The following is a 19,414-nucleotide window of genomic DNA, read 5'->3' as shown; positions in this document are numbered from 1 at the left end:
TGTTCTTTTTGGATTCAAGGGCCGCAGACAGTTTGTCAGACGACCCCCAAACACTGAATTCAAGCCACAGTACACTCTGAAGACAGTGAAGCATGGTGGTGCAGGCATCATGATATGGGGATGTTTCTCTTACTATGGTGTCGGGTCTATTTATCGCATACCAAGGATCATGGATCAGTTTGCATATTTCAAAATACTTGAAGAGGTCATGTTGCCTTATGCTGAAGAAGAAATGCCCTTCAAATGGATGTTTCAACAAGACAACAACCCTAAACACACCAGTAAGTGAGCAGCATCTTGGTTCCAGACCAACAAAACTAAAGTTATGGAGTGGCCAGCCCAATCCCCGAACCTTAATCCAATAGAAAACTTGTGGGGGGACATCAAAAATGCTGTTTCTGAGGCAAAACCAGGAAGTGCAGAGGAATTGTGGAAAGTTGTCAAATCATCCCGGACTGGAATACCTGTTAACAGGTGCCAGAAGTTGGTCGACTCCATGCAACACAGATGTGAAGCAGTTCTCAGAAACAGTGGTTATACAACTAAATATTAATTTTGTGATTCACAGCAATGCTAAATCCTAAAGATTTTTCAGTTTATACAGTAAATATTTGAGTTTGTGAAAACAAATGCAGACACTGCTATTTTTTTTTTGAACAGCTCAATATTCATTTTTCTTCATTGTCTGTAAAGTAATTAAAAAATTGATACATTTCATGTTTTGATTTAGAATATAATGTGCAGTGTTCCCAATGCATGGAAATAAAAACTATTATAAGGACACACAATAAATTACAATACAATGTAGGTAGTACATACAATAGTGTAGTGAATATTTACAGTTTATCTTTATATAGTATGTACAGGATAAATATAAACAGTAGTATATGATGTATACACTATATCTAGTATGGTGAATGCTAAATATAAATAAGTCCAGGCTACACCATATGGAAGGTGTAGGAGCAGCAGTATTTACTGGCACATTGTAGAGTTAAGTAAAGTGATGGTAAATGGAAAGAAGCTGGACCCAAGCTGACTGGTTCTAGCACAGATGCTCCTGTATCTCCTCCCAGATGGTAGGAAGTTAAACAGTGTGTTGTTGGTGTTGTGGGAGTCCCTGATGCTGTGTGCTCTGCGCACACAGCGCTGATGGTGAATGTCTCCAATGGCAGGGAGCTGTGCACCAACAATGCGCTGAGCATTTTTCATCACCTTTTGCAGGGCCTTCCTGTCAGTCACAGTGGAGCCGCCGTACCACACTGTCACACAGTTGGTAAGAACACTTTCGATGGTACAGCGATAAGAGTTGTGAGGAAACAGATGGTCCTTCCTTAGTCTCCTCAGGAAATAGACGCTGGTACGCCATCTTAACCAGATAAGATGTGTTGAGTGTCGATGAAAGATCCTCAGAGATGTGGATGCCCAGGAACTTGAAGCTAGAAACACGCTCTACTTCTGTTCCATTGATATGAACAGGAGAGTGTGTGCAGCCTTTGGCCTTCCTGTAGTCCACATTGAGTTCTTTGGTCTTTTTGGTGTTGAGGGAGATGTTATTGGTGGAACACCAGGCTGGTCTTCAATCATACACTCCGTAGGCATCATGAGAGATGTCCTCATTGGAAAGGAGTCCTGACGTGTGCTGCTCACGTGTGGTGCTGCCTTGTGAACACACAGAGAAAGATGGGGTACAAGACAAAAACCCAAATGTATTTAGCTGCTAAGGGAATCTTCTCACATGGTCTTCAATTGCGCACTCTGTAGAGGTCAAAAGAAATGTCCTCACTGGAATGGTGTCCTGGTGCATGGCAGTCCATGCCCTGCGAAAACACAGAGAAAGAAGGGGTACTAGACAAAAACCAAATGTATTCAGGCACTAAAGGAATCCCCTCACCTTTTGTACAGTCAAGCACTCCTTAGGTGTCAAGAGAGATGTCCTCACTGGAAAGGTGTCCTAGCAGTCCATGTCCTGCGAACACAAGATAATAGACAAAAACCAAATGTATTCAGCTGCTATGGGAATCTTCTCACCTTGTGTATAATTGCACACCAAGTAGGTGTCACGAGAGATGACCTCACTGGAACGGTGTCATGTTGCATGGTGTGTGGGTGGTCCCTGCCCTGGGACCACAGAGAGACAAGGTACCAGACAAAACCCAAATGTATTCAGCTGCTAAGGGAATCTTCTCACCTGGTATTCAATCTCGCACTCTGTAGGTGTCACGAGAGTTGTCCTCACTGGAAAGGCGTCCTAGCATCCTAGCATGTAGCAGTCCCTGCCCTGCGAACACATACAGAGAGAAAGATGAGGCACCAGACAAAAACCCAAATGTATTTAGATGCTAAGGGAATATTCTCACACACACACATACACACACACACACAGAGGTGAGGTACTATTAGCAAAAAAAGAGTATGCTGTAACAAATGCCCAGACACAGATAAGTGAGGATCCAATTGCAAGAGTTTATTGGCACTGACCGAAATGGGTGCGAGGTGGATAAGAGTAGCAGTTGTCAACGCAGGGGGGTCCAATAGTCGAGGGTACCATTCCCACTGTAGGTCAGAAGGTAAGAACTTGAGTAATCCAAGGGGGTAGGAACAACCTGTAGTCTGAGGAGGAAGCAGAGGTCAAAAGCCAGGGGAATCAAAAAGAACAAAGAATGCTCGGTATGCATATAGGGATACAATACTTCATAAGTTGGAGGTGGGGAAACTGGGATGTTATATGGGTGACTGGAATGAGAGACAGCTGTAGCTTATCAGTACTCAGTCTGGGCGGGGAAAGGCTAGTGGGCTGGAACGATGCTGTCACATAGGCATAACACTTAAAATAAATAAGTTTTTTCCATTTTGTAAGTAAAATGAAACCCATTGATTTGCACTTGTGTATAACATTAACAACATTACTTTCAATGTAATTAATTACATTACATTTCTTTGATCTTGTGAAATTGTTATTCGCATGCCCAGTATGACTCAAAGATGGGGGGCATCATCACAATCTAGGACATTTACAAATCCAGTCAATAAAAGACTTCATAGCATCGTCTCACGATCTCACCAGTATACTACGATAGTGCAATATATTGGAAATATGTTGCAAATGGTATAAAAAGTAGGTCTGGAGACCAACCTTTTGACCTTGGGATATGAAGAATTAGCTTTATGTGGTCACCAACATCAGTGGAGTTTTTAAAAGTTGAAAGAAAACAAATGGAAAATGTTATTAAACAAACCATATAGTATCATTTACATTTACATACGGTTAGACATTCTTGGTGTGGGACATGTATGACCTCATACATTTTTGATTGGACATTCTGAGTGACTTTAACCTAGGGTAAATCCACACTTAATCGCCACTATAAATTACGAACAGGAATTAAATATCGTGCCACACGTCTTAAATGGCATAGCATGGTTACCGGCAAGTTTTATTAAACTAAAACTAAACTATTTTTTAGCTACCACTCCCCAAGGTTACACACATTTTCCATTTGTATCCCAATGCAGACTCGCACTACCAGCGCTTTGCAAGTAGGCCTCTAGTGGGTGATTTCAAAATTTCAGGCACACTTTCCTGCCCTTACGAGATCATTTTAATGTAACATGTTTGGGCTTTTTAAATAACAAAGTGGATACTATATTAATAACGTTGCTTTCGAGTGCAAGTGGGTGGTAGTTTTTTATGAGGAGCGTATGAACATGTGGTCAATGTGACAGAAAAATAATTTTGAGGTTGTAAAGTGGGTGTTGTAGTTTGTTAACTCGCTGGTATATAAAACCCGTATATAACCATTCCCTGCTTAAATGATTCTTTGCCTGGTGTAATAGTTCTTCATATTGGAGAATGTGTTGTATATGGTTATATATAACCAAAATAATTCATCTGCTATGATGCCCAGCCTTTATACAATAGAAGAACCTTTTTTGATCCCACACAGAACCATAGACAACACATTTTCCATCAATCTAAAGAACCATTTCAGCATGCAAAGATCCATTTAAGAAAATTTACTAAAAAATCCTTGAATGTATAGCATATAGGCTACAGCAAAGTACAGAGGGGAGAAAAGAGCCCACAAAATGCTGTATGCCACAAATAAATCAATTGGATTTTTTTTTTTATGTAAATTAATGAACAGTTGATGGAATTGATTGATTTGGTCTTATCTTTTTTAACTGACTTGTACATTATTACATACTGTATACACTTTTGTAACGAAATAACAAAAATAAGATGTTCATCTAGCTCTGAGAATCACAACAGTGAAGATTATTAAACAGATGGTAATTCTAAAGGTGGAGATGATGTTGATGCTGTATGCTATGGATCCATAAACTTTCACTCTTTCTAGGTTTCCCACCCTCTTCCAGTGGCCTGGCACACATGAAAAAAACAAACAAAAAGAAACTGTCTATCTTTACACATGCTAGTGAAATATGAACTGTTATCTGGATGTTTTAAGCAGATTTGTTGCCAATATTTTAGAGATCATTAGGGCTTACCGGCATCTGCAAATGCTAACACTGGGGCATTGACGAGGCACATAATGTGATAGAATGCATCAAATAATTCAGATACACTCAATAAGCTACACTTAGAGAAAACAACACTTATATTTAAATATTTTAATATAATGATTAAGATGATAATAAACCAAAAAGAGATGAGTTCCACTGTACTCTTCTGTCTTTAAAAACCCTTTAAAGCTAGAAATGCAACAGCTCATGGTATTCAGACTACACCCTGCACATAGCAGCAAGGTATTGGTTTTCTTATAATAACCTTATTATAAGAACCTTTATTACTGTATTTAGAACATCTGAACATTCCAGGTATCTTGTTGGTCATCTGAACATTTATTTTTGGTCTCTAAAAATAATTGTTTAATAAATATGTTTATTTATTTAAATACATCTCAGATACCATGAGGCAATTATTTTTTAATATAAAACATTTATTCATTAAATTCCTTTAAGTTCTTTGATTTAGGCACTTCACAGTTCAAATAGTTTCAGAAGTGAAATGAAATCAGTAGTTTCTTACTCACAGGTCAAATGCTCAAGAAAACTTACCTTTATTGAGAAATAAAAGGCTACCGTGCAGAAAGGGTTCCCAAAGTACAAGTTGGCAACGGCACACACTATGTAATCGGCTGGCTCCTCAGACTCGGACACCACCACGTCTCCTTCCCTCACCCTGTTCTACAGGGTGATGTCTCTGGTACAACCATGTGACCTCTCCATCTCTGGATCAGTAGTAGGGCTGTATATTCACACTTTTGCTTTATAAGGATCGTGTCTATGACACTGCATTTATACACACTAACCACACTGCTGTCACAAAATGTGTCATGACATCCGTGCATTTGACTGCCCTCCAATTGTTAAAAAGTTAAGGCACCTTCAAAAGCATAAAAATGTAAATACAACCAACTTCACAGCCTTAAAATAAAACTCTCCATTCAAGCAGTAAGCATGAAAAATTACTATAATTTATTACATTTTGCTACAGAACAAAAATGGTGAGTTCATAGACCACATAAAATCCCAACTTATTCTCTTCTAGCAAACACCAAAACCAGGACACAGAACTCAACATGGAAAAGCAAAGTGCAATGCTTCTAACAGACCTTTACATGAAGAGAAAATCCTGATGTTGAGCAAAAGCACAAACAACTTTCAGTATTTTTTCCTTCATGAAGATCAGGCAACTGCAAGAGGCTCGAGTAAAGCACTGTCCCAGGTTGGCTCACGCATGACCACCAGCCTCATCCTGTTTGTGCTCTTGACGGAAACCCTCAAGACGGCACAGCGTTCATCTCTACGTCAAAGGGGCAAAATTTTATTTAGTCCTTTAGTTCCAAGTGGGAGATTGAAGATCTCAATCCAAGAGTGTGAAAAATAATCTGAATTTTAGAGAAAAACATGAGACGCTAGCTTCATTCGGTTAAATTTATTTTTTACTACAACAAATTCAAATTTTGCAATGATTATTGTGATACAACTGTTACAGAACTAATGAGCAAAGTTTTGTTAATCACCCAGAGAGGGCGGGAGGTTGGTCGGTCAGTGTTAGTGAATGCTATGAGGTCTAGCTATGAAATGTAGGAAAAAGGCCATTTTAGTTGTCAGTCACACAAGCAAATTTCTCTCATGCTTTGTTTGTGAAAATTTCATTATTCAAGTTTAGATTTTTACTGTTTAACAATGTGATCAAGATACCAAAATTACTCACATGGAGATTTTTTGCCAAAAAAAAAAAAAAAAAAGTTAAAGTACAAGAAAGTCATCAGGGAATGTCTAGTAAGTGTCAATATACCTAAACTATCATTAAATTCTAGTAATTTAGTTTTTAGTAAAACAGTATTCAGACATTTATTTGTAGTCACAATTCAGTAATCGTTTTCAAGTAAGGCATTCATCAACCAATGGCTTTGAAGTAATTTTGAGAAGTGAAAAAGTTCAACTGTCTCAATATTTTGGGTACGGCATATTTAGCTAAACAATAATACAGAGAGAGTTGTTAAAAAACACACAGGTGGAAGCACCAGTGAGTAATGAGACAGATTAAGGGCAAATGTGGGAAACAGAACATGTGCGTTTCCATCAGTTTTATGTGTTTATGAGGAGAAACACTGAAAATGTGTAAGTGATGGTGACTCCTGACTGCCATGTGTCATGTGGACTGAGGTTGTGGAGGATAGGCAGGTGGATACCTCATTGGTATTAACAGACAGGGCACAGTTGTCATGCATCCTGGACTGGGAGCTCTAGTCTATGTTAGCATAAACTAGAGATCCCAGGCAGGACACGACACATCAGGTTGCCACTGAAACTCAGCCATTAGGTGTAGAAAACAAATAACGTGTTTTAACAAATTTGCTCGGTTGTTCCTTCTTTCTCCCCCTTCTGAGAAATGATGTGAGTGTGGTGGCAGACGATAACCAACTAAGCCACCTGTGCCAGAAACATCAGTTTACAGGGAGATGTGCTGACCTCAGGCAAGTGTCTTTCATATTCCCACATAAAATTATAGACATGCAGGATTTGGGTTAGATCCATTTACATTAAGGCTCTCGAGACCCTGAAGCCCCTGAAGTGTGGAAAAGCTGAGAGAGCTCTTTGTTTGTGTGTGTGTGTTTGTATTTGAGTGTTTGAGCACATATCAGTGGTGTGAGTATGTATCTAGCCATTTCACATTCAGTGAGAGAATCTATAGGTCCATCACATTTTGGAGGAGGCAGTGACAGCTGAAGCTCCGCCCTTTGTGTACACGTGTACTGACTTCTGAAAAACACACAAGGGAACAGATGGATATATAGCAGGGTTTTTTTCCTTCTAGGCGAGTCAACATATTTCCTATAGACATCAAGTGGAGCTTGTGATGAATGTGCTGTAGCAATGACTGGACAGCAAACCTTCTTGGCCTCCGCGTTGTACTTGTCCAGCAGCTCTTGGACACGAGACCCATAATTCTGGTGAATTGCCATCAGTCGCTGAACCTGCAGAGACAGACAGAGAGAGGTACATCATGCAATCCAGAAGTGTCCTGAAATCATTTGGGCAGTATTGTGGGTAGGTCTGGGTGAGGACTTTACCGTGCGTTTCTGGATGAAGAGCTGGGCTCCTTTCAGATGGCCGGCCAGGTTCTGACACAGACGCTCACGCTCCGCCTCACTCAGGACTTCAGTGAAGAAGGTGCGCACCTGTAGAAGGCCACAGGAGGTGAGTGGGTTTACACTCATAGCCCCCCACTCACTGGGTCACTCACCCACCCACTCCTCCTGCACCACTATCTATACCTGAGTGACGTTGTCATCATCTGAGCTATTGTAGCGGGCGACGTCAGGAGACACCTTGAACTTGGACTCCACAAAGTTCTGCTGTGCCTCTGGTGCGCTGAAACTGTTGGGATAGTAATTAGGTGTGCCCCCTGTAGAAAAGCAGAGGAACTGCTCAGCATCAGAGGATGGGCAACACTCCTGGGACAGTGAGGGGCTTTCAGGTCTATGAGTGTTAGACTAACAGTGGAGTGGATTAAGAGTGTGTTGGTGTGTGCGTGCATGTGCGTCTATGGTGAGACAAGACAAGAGTGGCATCTTCTCACCCTGGTTGTCAGACATGCACATGGGCCCGTCTCTCTGGTAGTTAGCCACACGGGCACGGAAGGGGCAGTTAACGGGCAGCTGGAGATAGTTCGCACCCAGCCGATGGCGGTGTGTGTCGGGGTATGAGAAGAGACGACCCTGTGCAGAATACACCACCCACAACACTGTTAGCGCTGTGAAATCAGTGCAGCGTTAAATCATGAGACTGAAAGGTAGCTTGCTTTTGCAAGCAAAATTGGTCCTAGATTTCTAAATGGGAGAAATATTTAAAACATTTGGAAACATCAACTGTTTGAACAATTGGTGGGCTCAGTAATGGCCAGTGGCCCTACTAGACTTACGAATCACTTGCAAAAGAAAAAAAGAAAAAAACTCCCCAAAGATGAAAAACCTTTTTTACACTAATCAAAGAATTTCCATTATTATTCCGTTGTACCAATTTAGACACTTTTAAACAAAAACACTCAACAGGCCACCAAAATAACTAAAATAGTACAATATTTTAAATATTTTTAACAGCCATACTAAATAAAAAATCTGTAGCCTTGTAGCATTTTCAGGACTGGATCGGAGTTCATTTTGTGGGATATATGATACATACTTTATTGTCTCGCAGGGAAACAGTTACACATTCACATACACACATCCCGCAGTCAACATTCTAGGCTCCAAATGACTTTTCACAGTCCAACAACCTCAAAAAACAACTCTCCAACTATTTACAGTCATGCAATCATTGCATAGTTCCACAACTTATAACGGTCAAATACTGTACAATTCAATAACCACACCACCGTTGTTTTACAGTTCCACGGTTGCCATTGTTGCACATCCGCTCACTACTAAGCCTCGCAGTTATCGCAGTCAACAGTCAAAAGCAGCCTACAGTTATTGTACAGTCCTAATATTGCACAACCTTGTAGCTTTAAACAAAAGAACATAAAAAAATTAAAAATCTTTACATAGGCACAAAACAAACTGAAAGAACTGCAGTTCCCTAGAAGTGGTTATTTAAAAATTTTAATGAAACGGGCACAAATAAATTCTTGAATAGATACAGTTTGCACCTTGCCGCTTTGTATGTTCTGCCTGAAAGCAGCAGCTGGTACTCAAAGAGTACAGACCATGGGATGGGTTTGCCACCATTTTCTGTGCTTCTTTGAGTAACACGCGATCACAGAGGGCCTGGAGAAATTTGTATTCTTCCCCCTACATGACCTTCATTGCAGTTTATACTATAGATGTAATGTGAGGTTTTAACAGAACGGCAATACTGCTGTACTATGCCGGCATCCTATATCAAATTAAGCTCCAAGCCTTCTTAAAAATATAAGCCTTTGTTGCAATTTGGAACACAAACCATTAACATGAGTTTTCCATGTGAAAGTGTTATCAATAAACACACCAAGATATTTATAGGAACAAACATGGTTGATAGGAGTGTTGTGAATGATCTGACTATAATTGCCAACTGCATTTGGGTCAAACATCTTTGTTTTACTCACATTTAATTGGAGACAATTATTTGTACACCACAGGACAAAACTTTTAACTTCATACTGATAATGCAATCTGCAGGAATCTTAAACTTAATATAACAGTGTGAGAGAATTTGATAATATAGATGTGTGAATTACTACTCACACATTAATATAGAGAGTAAAAAGAATAGGTGAGCTCCCACTGCTCTGCAGTCACCTGTGTTGATCATTTTAGGCTCAGACAGGGTGCTGTTGACTTTCACATACTGAATGCGACCTGACATGGAAAAATTAGATAATTTGATAATGAACAGGATCATGCTCATCTGCTTCAAATTTCTTCAACAGTAAATGAGGTTGTAGGGTATTAAAAGCAGAAGTAAAGTCAACAAGCAAGTGTGCATAAGCCTTGGGGTCTTCTAGATGCTTCAGAATGAAATGTGTAATGGTGTTAATAGCATCATCTGTACTCTGCCCCCTGTCTGTAAGCAAACTGGAATGGGTCTAACTGAATTTACTTCTGATTTTAATTTATACACAATATATTTACCTAAGCATTTCATCACAACATTTAAGTTAAAGCTTTAGGTTTGGAATCATTCAAATTGATTGGACGCATTTTTTAGGAACTGGTGTGATGGCGTTTTTTTCCACAAATAGGAGGCACAGTATGAGAGTCCAGTGACTTGGAAAATTTGGCGCCAGGCTGGGCTGAATTCCTCTGTACATCTTCAGCAGTAAAGCAGAAATGGTGTCAGGACCTGTGGACCTTTTGGTGCACATCTGAGGGAAAAGCAGGTGTACTTTATGTGGATCTACCACCAAGAATGGTTTCCATTATTCTTGTACTTTCCTGAGTGAAGAAATTCTGGGTTTCAATTCTAAAATAAAATTAACCAAACTTTCTTATCACCTGTAGTGGCAAGATGCTTCCTGTTCATTTCCATGTTAGTTAAAGACTTCATGGAATTTCAGAGTCTTTTAGAGTGTATACTGGACAAATGTACAGTTTTGTCGCATCATGCTGGCTTTTTTGCCCTGTTCTTGAACACATCAGTCACAGTTCTTTAAAAAAAAAAATCTTTTCCATTAATATAGTATTTACTTCTTTTGTTTTATGTGGTTTATTATTGGGATAGATAAATTGTTTCTTTCTTGGGCAACAATGCAAAAGTTAATATAGCCAGTCACTGTTTCGTTAGCCTCACTGACATCTGCGTAATAGAAAATGTCACAAACTGTATACATTAAACACATTAAAGTCATGGCTTGTTCTTTTTGAGCACAGTCTTATAAACTCTGTTATGATCAGAGTTTCCTAGGGGAGGTTTAGGTTTAGCTGTGTCAGCATTTTTAACATTCGCATAACATTCATCTAAAACTTTGTTTTCTTGAGTTTCACATTTTCAATACGGCTAAAAACTGGGTAAAAATAATTGCAATGATTAAAATCTCCTAATGGTGAGCGCTGTAGTTGTCAGCACACAGGACGCAGCTCTGGCAGCATCTGCACACAACAAATGTCCCCAAACTCCTTTGGGAGGTGAAACGGCCTCAGGTTTAGGCAGAAAAATTCAATACGGGATTACAGACGCTCTCTCCCTCACCGTGTACTGCTTGCACCATTTGCTATTCACAAATACAGAATCAGTTTGGTCAGCATGGACACCACCATGCTTGATTCCCAATACTCAAGAGCATGCCCTTGTATTGAGTTGGAGTTCTTCCATTTCACTTATGAGCTCTCATTGCTTAGTACAATGGAGGGCAGTGGGAGTCAGTTTCCTCGCCTTGGTTTTCACTGCCTCATCCCACCTTGTCTCCCTCTTTTCCGCCATTGTCTGTCGCATACAGACAAACGTGTTGTTTTACACGCTCCGGCAGGTGTATTGTCAGAAAAAATACCGAAGAATGATGCTAAAGCAAAGCATCTCGAGCACTAAATGGGTGGCATGGTCTCTTTACACACTGTGATATGTCAAACAAAGCTCCAGGAGTAAGCCCAGTGCAAACGTTGTGCTTTTAAAGAAAATGACTCTTCAAAACAGTAAAACTAGGAGAAATTAAAACGGAAAAACGTTGTAACAAAGTAACAAATGGAGAACACGTGAGTCCAGGTCCAGCGGCGAAAAAAAAAAAGGGCTCAGTATCATTGGTTTGCTTTCCCACAGAACCGTTAGAGACAGTGGATTCCATACATTTGCTGCGTGCAGGTTTGCAGAATATTAAGAACTAGATTTATCCATTTACTGCTTTTTATTTTTTTCCTTGGATACAAACACTCAAGCAGTGAAGAAAAGCACTTTTTGGATACATGCACCATGAAATTTGAAAAAGGAAGTGACGCAATGTTAGACAGCATATTAATTATCCCACCAGAGATAACACACTGGATCACTGCTACACAATTCTAAAAGATGCATATCACTCAGTATTCACAACCTATGGTTCATCGCCAGGCTGAGACAATTTCATCGGGGCAAGGACGATGGCTTCAGAATATTCAGCAGATTTCTGGAGTTGTGCGAAGTCCCTCCTGCTTCAAAGACTCTACAATCATCCTAGTCCCAAAGAAACCACCGCCCTCCCCTCATAAGTCTGAATGACTACAGGCCTGTTGCACTGACATCTGTGGTCAAGAAGGCTTTTGAACAACTAGTGTTGGCCCACCTGAAGAAGGTAACAGGACATCTGCTGGACCCTCTGTAGTTTGCCTACCACGCAAACGGGTCAGTGGATGGCGTATTCAAAATAGGTTCTGCACTATGTCCTGAAACACTTTGACTGTCTAGGGACATATGCAATCATACTGTTGGTGGACATCAGCTCAGCGTTCAACACCATCATTCCAGAAATCCTCTCCTCCAAACTCTCCCAGCTCTCTGTATATCCCACCATCTGTCAGTAGATCACCAGCTTCCTGACAGGCAGGAAACAGCAGGTGAGGCTAGAGGAGGTCACTTCCATTACACAGGCACAGGAACTGTTGAGTCAGTTCTACACCGCAGTCATTGAATCTGTCCTGTGCACATCACAGTCTGGTTCAGAGCAGTCACTAAACAGGACAGGAACAGACTGTAGAGAACAGTAAGGACAGCAGTGAAGCTCATTGGTGCTCACCTGCCTTCCCTCCAGGACTCGTACTCCTCAAGAACCAGGAAACAGGCAGGGAAAAGCATTACAGATGCCTCATACCCTAAACACGAAATGCTTCAAAAATATTTTAAAAATTGGGATATTGGAAACCCCAGTGGGCAATGTTGTGTCAATTGTGAGGAAAGAGAAGCTACATACTACCCAGGCAATTGGTCAGAAAGCATCAGTGACCCAGCTGAAATGTAGCATATGGTTTTGAAGTCAGAGAAGACAACAGAAGTTTAGCCATAACGCAAAATGCTTTGTTTAATGCAAATCAAACGCTGTCCACTCCTCAGTAAACACCATCCCAATGGCAAAGCTAAGTCAAAGTGATTCTACTGGTGCAAAAGAGAGACAAAAATTCTCTCTCAGTAGGACAGTGATCCCAAACTAAGGCTACACAGTAGTAGATGAACAACAATATGGCGAATGTTCTACAATTGCCAAATTATAGATATTAATGCAATCGCGAATCTGTGGCATCATTTGAAAATTCTGATCCACAAGCATAATCCAAGCAACTTTAAGAATCTGTAGCAAATCTGCCAGGAGGGATTGGGTGAAAATTCCCTCCCAAACAGTGCTCAAAGCTGGTAGAGACTTACCCCAACTGACTTACAGCAACTGCTGCAATTATTGCAGCAAAGGATGATTCCTCTTCCAGTATTAAACTATGAAAGGGTTTAATACTTATGCAGGCAGCATTTTACAGTCTGCTGTAAAATCATGCCAGTGCTGATAGAGGAAGGGACATTTACTGATTTGGTATTTTGCCAGTAAACCCATTTGATAATTCACAGGATTTATTTTTATTAAATTTTAAGAGGACCTTATGTGAACCAACACCCATGATTGTATTAAAAGCTGAAGTAGAACGCATAAGTGGGCTGCTTGTGAAAATCTCCCAGCAGGCTGACCTGCACGTTGAGGTATACCAAGAGGGAAAATCATCATCTTTCAAATTTTAGCCGTTATATGAGAGGCCACTATGGCCAGGATGGAGGAACTGATTTCAGCCATGAGCTGTTAAAAGGCCACCAGACAACTTCTGAAAATGCATATTCTGTAAGCAACTCTAAAGAAATGCCATCAAAAGAAATGTTTTTTCACATTTATGCATGGCTTCAGTGGCTCATCTCTTTCCTGCTGATGAGGAATTGTGCAGTGCCATGTATTCAATACTTAAATATGCAAAAAATCAGACTGTGCAACAGATCCCAACTTACTAAGACCATGATTAATGCAGGGGTTTCCTGTAGCCCTCAGTATGAGAACCATTCACAAATTCTTTAGAAATTCCAAGTAAGAAACCACAATGGCTTGTATAGAATTTGTACTTCACTGCACTGTGCTTGCTTCATACGTGTCAGAGTCCACAGTTTCAATACCCACAGTAGAGCAAAAAAACCCAAAACTATTTACAGCATTCTTTGTTCTCTTTCAATTCGATATGATCTTTGCATTAACACCTACTGAAAATGCCCAAATGCATGGGTGAGCATAAAGCTTCTTCTATATTTCTCTCAACATAGCATGTTACACTTACCGTTTGACAAATAACACCTTCAAACTTTGCTTTACTACAATAGTAATAGCACTGCAATAGTAATAATTCAGAATATTGTACACCAAAGGGTACACCACCAAATACCACAAACAAAGATTTTCTGAAGCTATATTAACTAAACCAAATATTTCCGATTAGCCTTAGCCCGCAGTGTTAGTTCATTTAAATTAACCTTTACTAACCTAAGTTTAAACAGAATTCTACATGCCCACACGCACTCAGCCACAAAGAAACTCTGTTGGAGAAACACTTACTATAAATATAGATCTACAAAATAGCATGTTACTTTAACTCATTCCTTGTTATTTTTTATGAACAAATTAGCAACCAATTCCAGTACCTATACCATTAAACCTTAAAAATCAATGTCCGCAATAAAACTGAGAAATCCACTAGATATTACTGTATCCATTTACTTTGTTCATGTATTTATTTAATGAAACACTATAATTCCCTTTAAACATAAGAGGTTTTCTGTTTTACAATCGATTCATCAATTTCTGTACACTTCATTACCAGTTTGATCCAAATATACTTGACTCAACTCACCAGCTAATTAACAATGCCCTAATCATCTTAAAATTCCCCAAATCAGAGTAACACTTCAAGGCTGGGGTAGTTCAGGACCATATATGAATACTTCTATAGCACATGGAAATACTAGGGACATTTTGGCTCCCTCTTCAGATCTTAGAAAGCAAGTACACTCTTTTCTGAACTTCAGAGTAGAGATTATACTATTCACCACAATTACTCACACAAAAATTAATGTTCAACACAGTTCTGTATGCTAGCCAATAGAAAAATAACCATTATAATCATAATATATAATTAAAAATAGTATCATTTAATCAGTAACAGAGTAGAAGGATACTTGGATACCAGGTATCCTTACATTTGTTTGGGCTTTACTTTTAAATGAAAATTTGAAAGCAGTTCTGTGAGATAGAGCATCATACCATCCTTTGTACTTTGGATAGATAAACATTTAATGACAAACCTCAAACTGCAACCTTGCATTAAACCACAAAAACAAACTCTTGGATGTTTATTTGGAAACATGAAAGCTGTCAGGACACCATACTGGCCTTTGTTTTATCTCAGATCTTGTAAAGTAACCGCACACATTTAAAGGTGCCTTTGACTGAACAGAACAGTCTACATCAAGTCCCTTGGTGACAGTCATCATATGGCAAACCTTGTCAGCAGGATGGGTAACCTCACCAAAGACCAATATAGATCATATACTGATTAGGGCATTTTGACTGTACTGAAAACTCTGTGCTGTAAGATTTGGGCAACAGAAAAATAGCCATCTCGGTCAGACATAATAAAGGACAGAGACAGTGTGGTGGTTGAGAGCACTGAGTAATCGAGCGCATGCGCGCGTGTGCATATTCTACCTGCAGCATCTTGTCAGGGCTGGGCTCGACGCCTGGCGGCATGTTACTGGGGTCAAAGGCCAACTGCTCCACCTCAGCAAAGTAGTTCACAGGGTTTCTGTTCAACACCAAGCGACCCACTGGGATCAGGGGGAAGTCCTTATGAGGCCACACCTAAAATATGCACAGTGCAGTCACTCACCTATCAATAACACTCATCATAGCAGAGGAAAGAAATCTAGAGTATCCATAGTAGTTGGGGGAATCCCTCACAATGAACAGAATCTGCTACAGCAAATATAAATTCCTCTAAATTTGAACAGGTATTATGTAAACATTGAAGTAGTTATTGGATTATTAGACAACACTTCTACAGCTGGGTTGGGGAGCAGAATGTTGGGGAGATGATAAGAGGTTAGGGTTACTGAGTATTTGAGTACCTTGGTCAAATCAAATGGGTTCCATGGGTACTTTTCTGCCTGCTCAAAGGTCATGACCTGGATGTAGAAGGTCCAGGAGGGGAAGTTGCCACTGGAGATGGCATTGTACAGGTCACGGATGGCGTAATCAGGGTCAGTGGAGGCCAAGCGTTCTGCCTCCTCCACAGGCAGGTTTTTAATGCCCTGATCAGTCTGACAGGAAGTGTGTGTTACAGCCAAATAAAGTCCAATACAAGAGCACAGACAAACATGTGCAAATGCACAATGCCAAATAACCTACACGCACACCCACCTTGTAGTGGAACTTGCAGTAGACAGGGTTGCCTTGGGCATTTATTAGTTTAAATGTGTGGGATCCATAGCCATTGATATGGCGAAATCCATCAGGCAAGCCTCGATCACTAAAGAGGAAAGACACCTGCAAGAAGAAAATGAAAGAGAAAGAGGGAGAGGCAGGGAAATTGGAGCCAGGTCTGGATACTCTGGTTGACAGGGAGATTAAAAGTGTGGTTTGTGGTTGAACCCGACAAGGTCATCTCCAGCACCTGATGCAGCGACTCTGGACGCAGGCTCCAGAAATCCCACACCATATCAGGGTCCTTCAGGTGAGTCTGAGGATTCCGCTTCTGAGTGTGGATGAAGGAGGGGAACTGTCGCATGCACACGCAAACACACCCAAACACACACAATCATATCTGTCTAGTCCAGCATGTTCTAATCAAAACATGGTGCAAATCCTCTATAATCTGCTATAAGTTCACTCTCACCAGAAGTGCATCCCTGATGAAGAAGATGGGCGTGTTATTACCCGTCAGATCCCAGTTGCCATCTTCAGTGTAGAACTTCACTGCAAAACCTCGAGGATCCCGCACTGTATCAGCTGAGCCTGACTCACCAGCTGATCTCACACACACAGACACACACCCTCTTAGAAATTAGTGTAGTTGAAGGTGCAACACTGATCCTGTAGGGGGGGAGCTGGGCTGAAGGCCTGTGCCTCTGCTGACTGAAGTACACTCTCTACCTGCCCCAACAGGGCATGACACACATGCTCCCACAGTCTCTTACACAAGTCCTGCTTGGCTCCCTTACAAAGGCGGTAACTTGCTACGCCAGCATCTGTTGGCATGTTCTCCTGTCCGCTACAGAACAGTCAATATATGCACAGTCCAAACTCCTGCAGTGCTGGCAAACAACTGCTGTGCTCTACCAAGCAAACGGTTAGGCAACAGTGATTATTTCTTACTGGCTTATATTAAGATAGTAAGCAGCAATAATACAGAAAGACACTGGGAACTGATCAGAGAGAAGACGTATGCCTCACCCACACTGGAGAAGCGCACAGCGATGGGTGTCGTTTTGCCAACGTGCTCAAAGACCTTGGCCTTGCAGTAGCGCGTGATGTCATGGGTCACCTCAAAGTAGCCAAAGGCACCTGTGAGAAGGAGAGCGTTTCCACATGGACATTCACCTCCTACTAGCACGAACCCATCGTTGTAACCAGAACATGCAGTTCTGTCCAAAACGCCCACAGCGTGGTGTTGAGGTTTCCAACTGTTCAATGCAGACTTATTTCCTCAGACACCTGTCTTAAATGAGTGCCCCATTGCATGCTAATATTTGTGTCTAACAGTACTTAACTGACACTTGGACTTGTATTTCAGTAGCTCAATGTAAGAGAGCAACGTTAAAGACTTTAGATATGTAAATTCCTACACACAGCCACCGTGCACTAGCTGTGTGTGTGTGTGTGTGTGTGTGAGTGCGAGTATGAGTGAGTGCGAGTGTGAGAGAGAATGAGAGAGATAATCGAGACAGACCTGCTCCTTTGGCATGCACCACTCTCTCGGGAATGCGTTCCCGGTCAAAGTGAGCCATCTCATCAGTGAAGACAACATCTTGCACCAGAAGAGGCCCACGTGGCCCTGCTGTCTGGATGTTCAGCTTATCACCAATGGGGACACCTGCTCCTGTGGTCAGGACATCCGCACGCTGAGACAGGAAGACAGCCAATGGACAGCGGTGCGAGACAGAAAGAGCATCATTCTGAGCTTTTGAAATACTCAAAAATAAGACAGAAGTTTGTTAGTGTGGTGGATGTTTCCAGCAGGACAGCCTATGCTGTGGGCATGCACACGCACGCACATGTGTTTACCATGCTGTATGCATAAACCTGCTCAATTCAGTTCAACTATTTTCATAAGTAGGAGAATGATATGCATTTAGAGCGTACTGTAGGGCATAATGTATACACTGGGCAACTATATGAAAAACTAAGGAAGTTTGGTAGGCTTCTGATTCATTTATTCTTTCACAGTCCTGGGTCTCCGGCCTTGAAACTTCGATTGCGTAACAGGACAGTCAAGAATCCGGTTAAAAATCAACCGAAACGCACAAAGAGAACTAAATCAGTACTTCGACCCATATGTGAACAATGCAGCTCTATTCTGATTGGCTAGGAGCTGTGCCTAACATATTTGCTCAACCAATCCTGTATGTGGACTCGAACGGGCGACACTGGGGCAAAGGGGCTGGTGTAGGTAACGAGCTGGAGCCTGCTTTTGACCTATCTTTATCTACTGCAAGTCAAACGCTCGAAAGAGCCTTGCCCTCAAAGCCCTCTGCCATGTCTACTATGCCGCTGTCAGAAATGTTAGTTAGAAACCATAATCACTGATGTTATTGTAGTTACTCGAATCCTAAATAAGCGAAAATGTGCACGGGCTGCTCGCTGCATGCACAACCTAACATGACTTCCAGAACTAGATTTTAATTATAGCCATGAACTGCAGGAAATGGGGATTAAACTTCAAATTCAAATACCCGTAGCTTCCAAATGCTTGCAGCATAACCTAACGCATCAACCCAGCTAGGATGGCTAGTCAGATAAACAGCGATAGGACCTTTGCCTTAATTACCCACAACGGTGCTAAGCTACCAGGCTGGTCAAGATTTTTTTTTTTTTAATCATAAAACAGAGCTAAATCGGACTTCCAAGCAAATGCATGTGCAAACCTGAGGTCCTCTATTCTCTTTCCATTGCTTCATTTGATCCGTAGCCTTATCTCTGCTTTCAGCCATGTTTCTCGTAGCTTTAGAAAACACAAACTCGAGAAGACGCAGCACTACTCTAAGCAGCTGCAGCGCGTTTCTTGGTATTTTTGTTCCTGAACTTCAGCACGCCACGCCTCCTGCCTTGATCCCTCCATTCCCATTGGTCACTGGAACCACTGACCTACTTTCGGTTCGTCACAGAAAAGCAGTGGTGAAAACAAACCAGTCGGAGGCA

The 19,414-nt window shown here is 41.1% G+C and overlaps 1 protein-coding gene across 1 annotated transcript; it reads right to left on the bottom strand.

Moving 5' to 3' along the window:
* Nucleotides 1-5,479: 5,479 nt before the first annotated feature.
* Nucleotides 5,480-19,271, bottom strand: cat (catalase). Its single transcript, XM_027004041.2, has 13 exons — nt 19,141-19,271; nt 17,946-18,117; nt 17,450-17,560; nt 16,893-17,023; nt 16,671-16,775; nt 16,418-16,543; nt 16,126-16,317; nt 15,707-15,859; nt 8,117-8,255; nt 7,812-7,942; nt 7,608-7,715; nt 7,428-7,511; nt 5,480-7,296 (listed from the first exon to the last, which is right to left on the bottom strand). Exons 1-13 carry the CDS (start codon nt 19,204-19,206, stop codon nt 7,234-7,236), a joined length of 1,581 nt encoding a protein of 526 aa, XP_026859842.2. The 5' UTR covers nt 19,207-19,271; the 3' UTR covers nt 5,480-7,233.
* Nucleotides 19,272-19,414: the final 143 nt, after the last annotated feature.

Source organism: Electrophorus electricus, chromosome 2, assembly GCF_013358815.1.
Source record: "Electrophorus electricus isolate fEleEle1 chromosome 2, fEleEle1.pri, whole genome shotgun sequence".
NCBI lineage: Eukaryota > Metazoa > Chordata > Actinopteri > Gymnotiformes > Gymnotidae > Electrophorus > Electrophorus electricus.
The sequence above is the reverse complement of the archived record's forward strand: the minus strand, read 5'-3'. Positions and strand labels throughout refer to the sequence as shown.

Coding starts and splice junctions, on each gene's coding strand:
- cat (XM_027004041.2), bottom strand. CDS start 19,206: ATGGCTGAAAGCAGAGATAAGGCTACGGATCAAATGAAGCAATGGAAA. Junction 16,318..16,417: donor ACTGCAAGTTCCACTACAAG/GTGGGTGTGCGT, acceptor ACTTCCTGTCAG/ACTGATCAGGGCATTAAAAA. Junction 15,860..16,125: donor ACCCATTTGATTTGACCAAG/GTACTCAAATAC, acceptor TGCATATTTTAG/GTGTGGCCTCATAAGGACTT.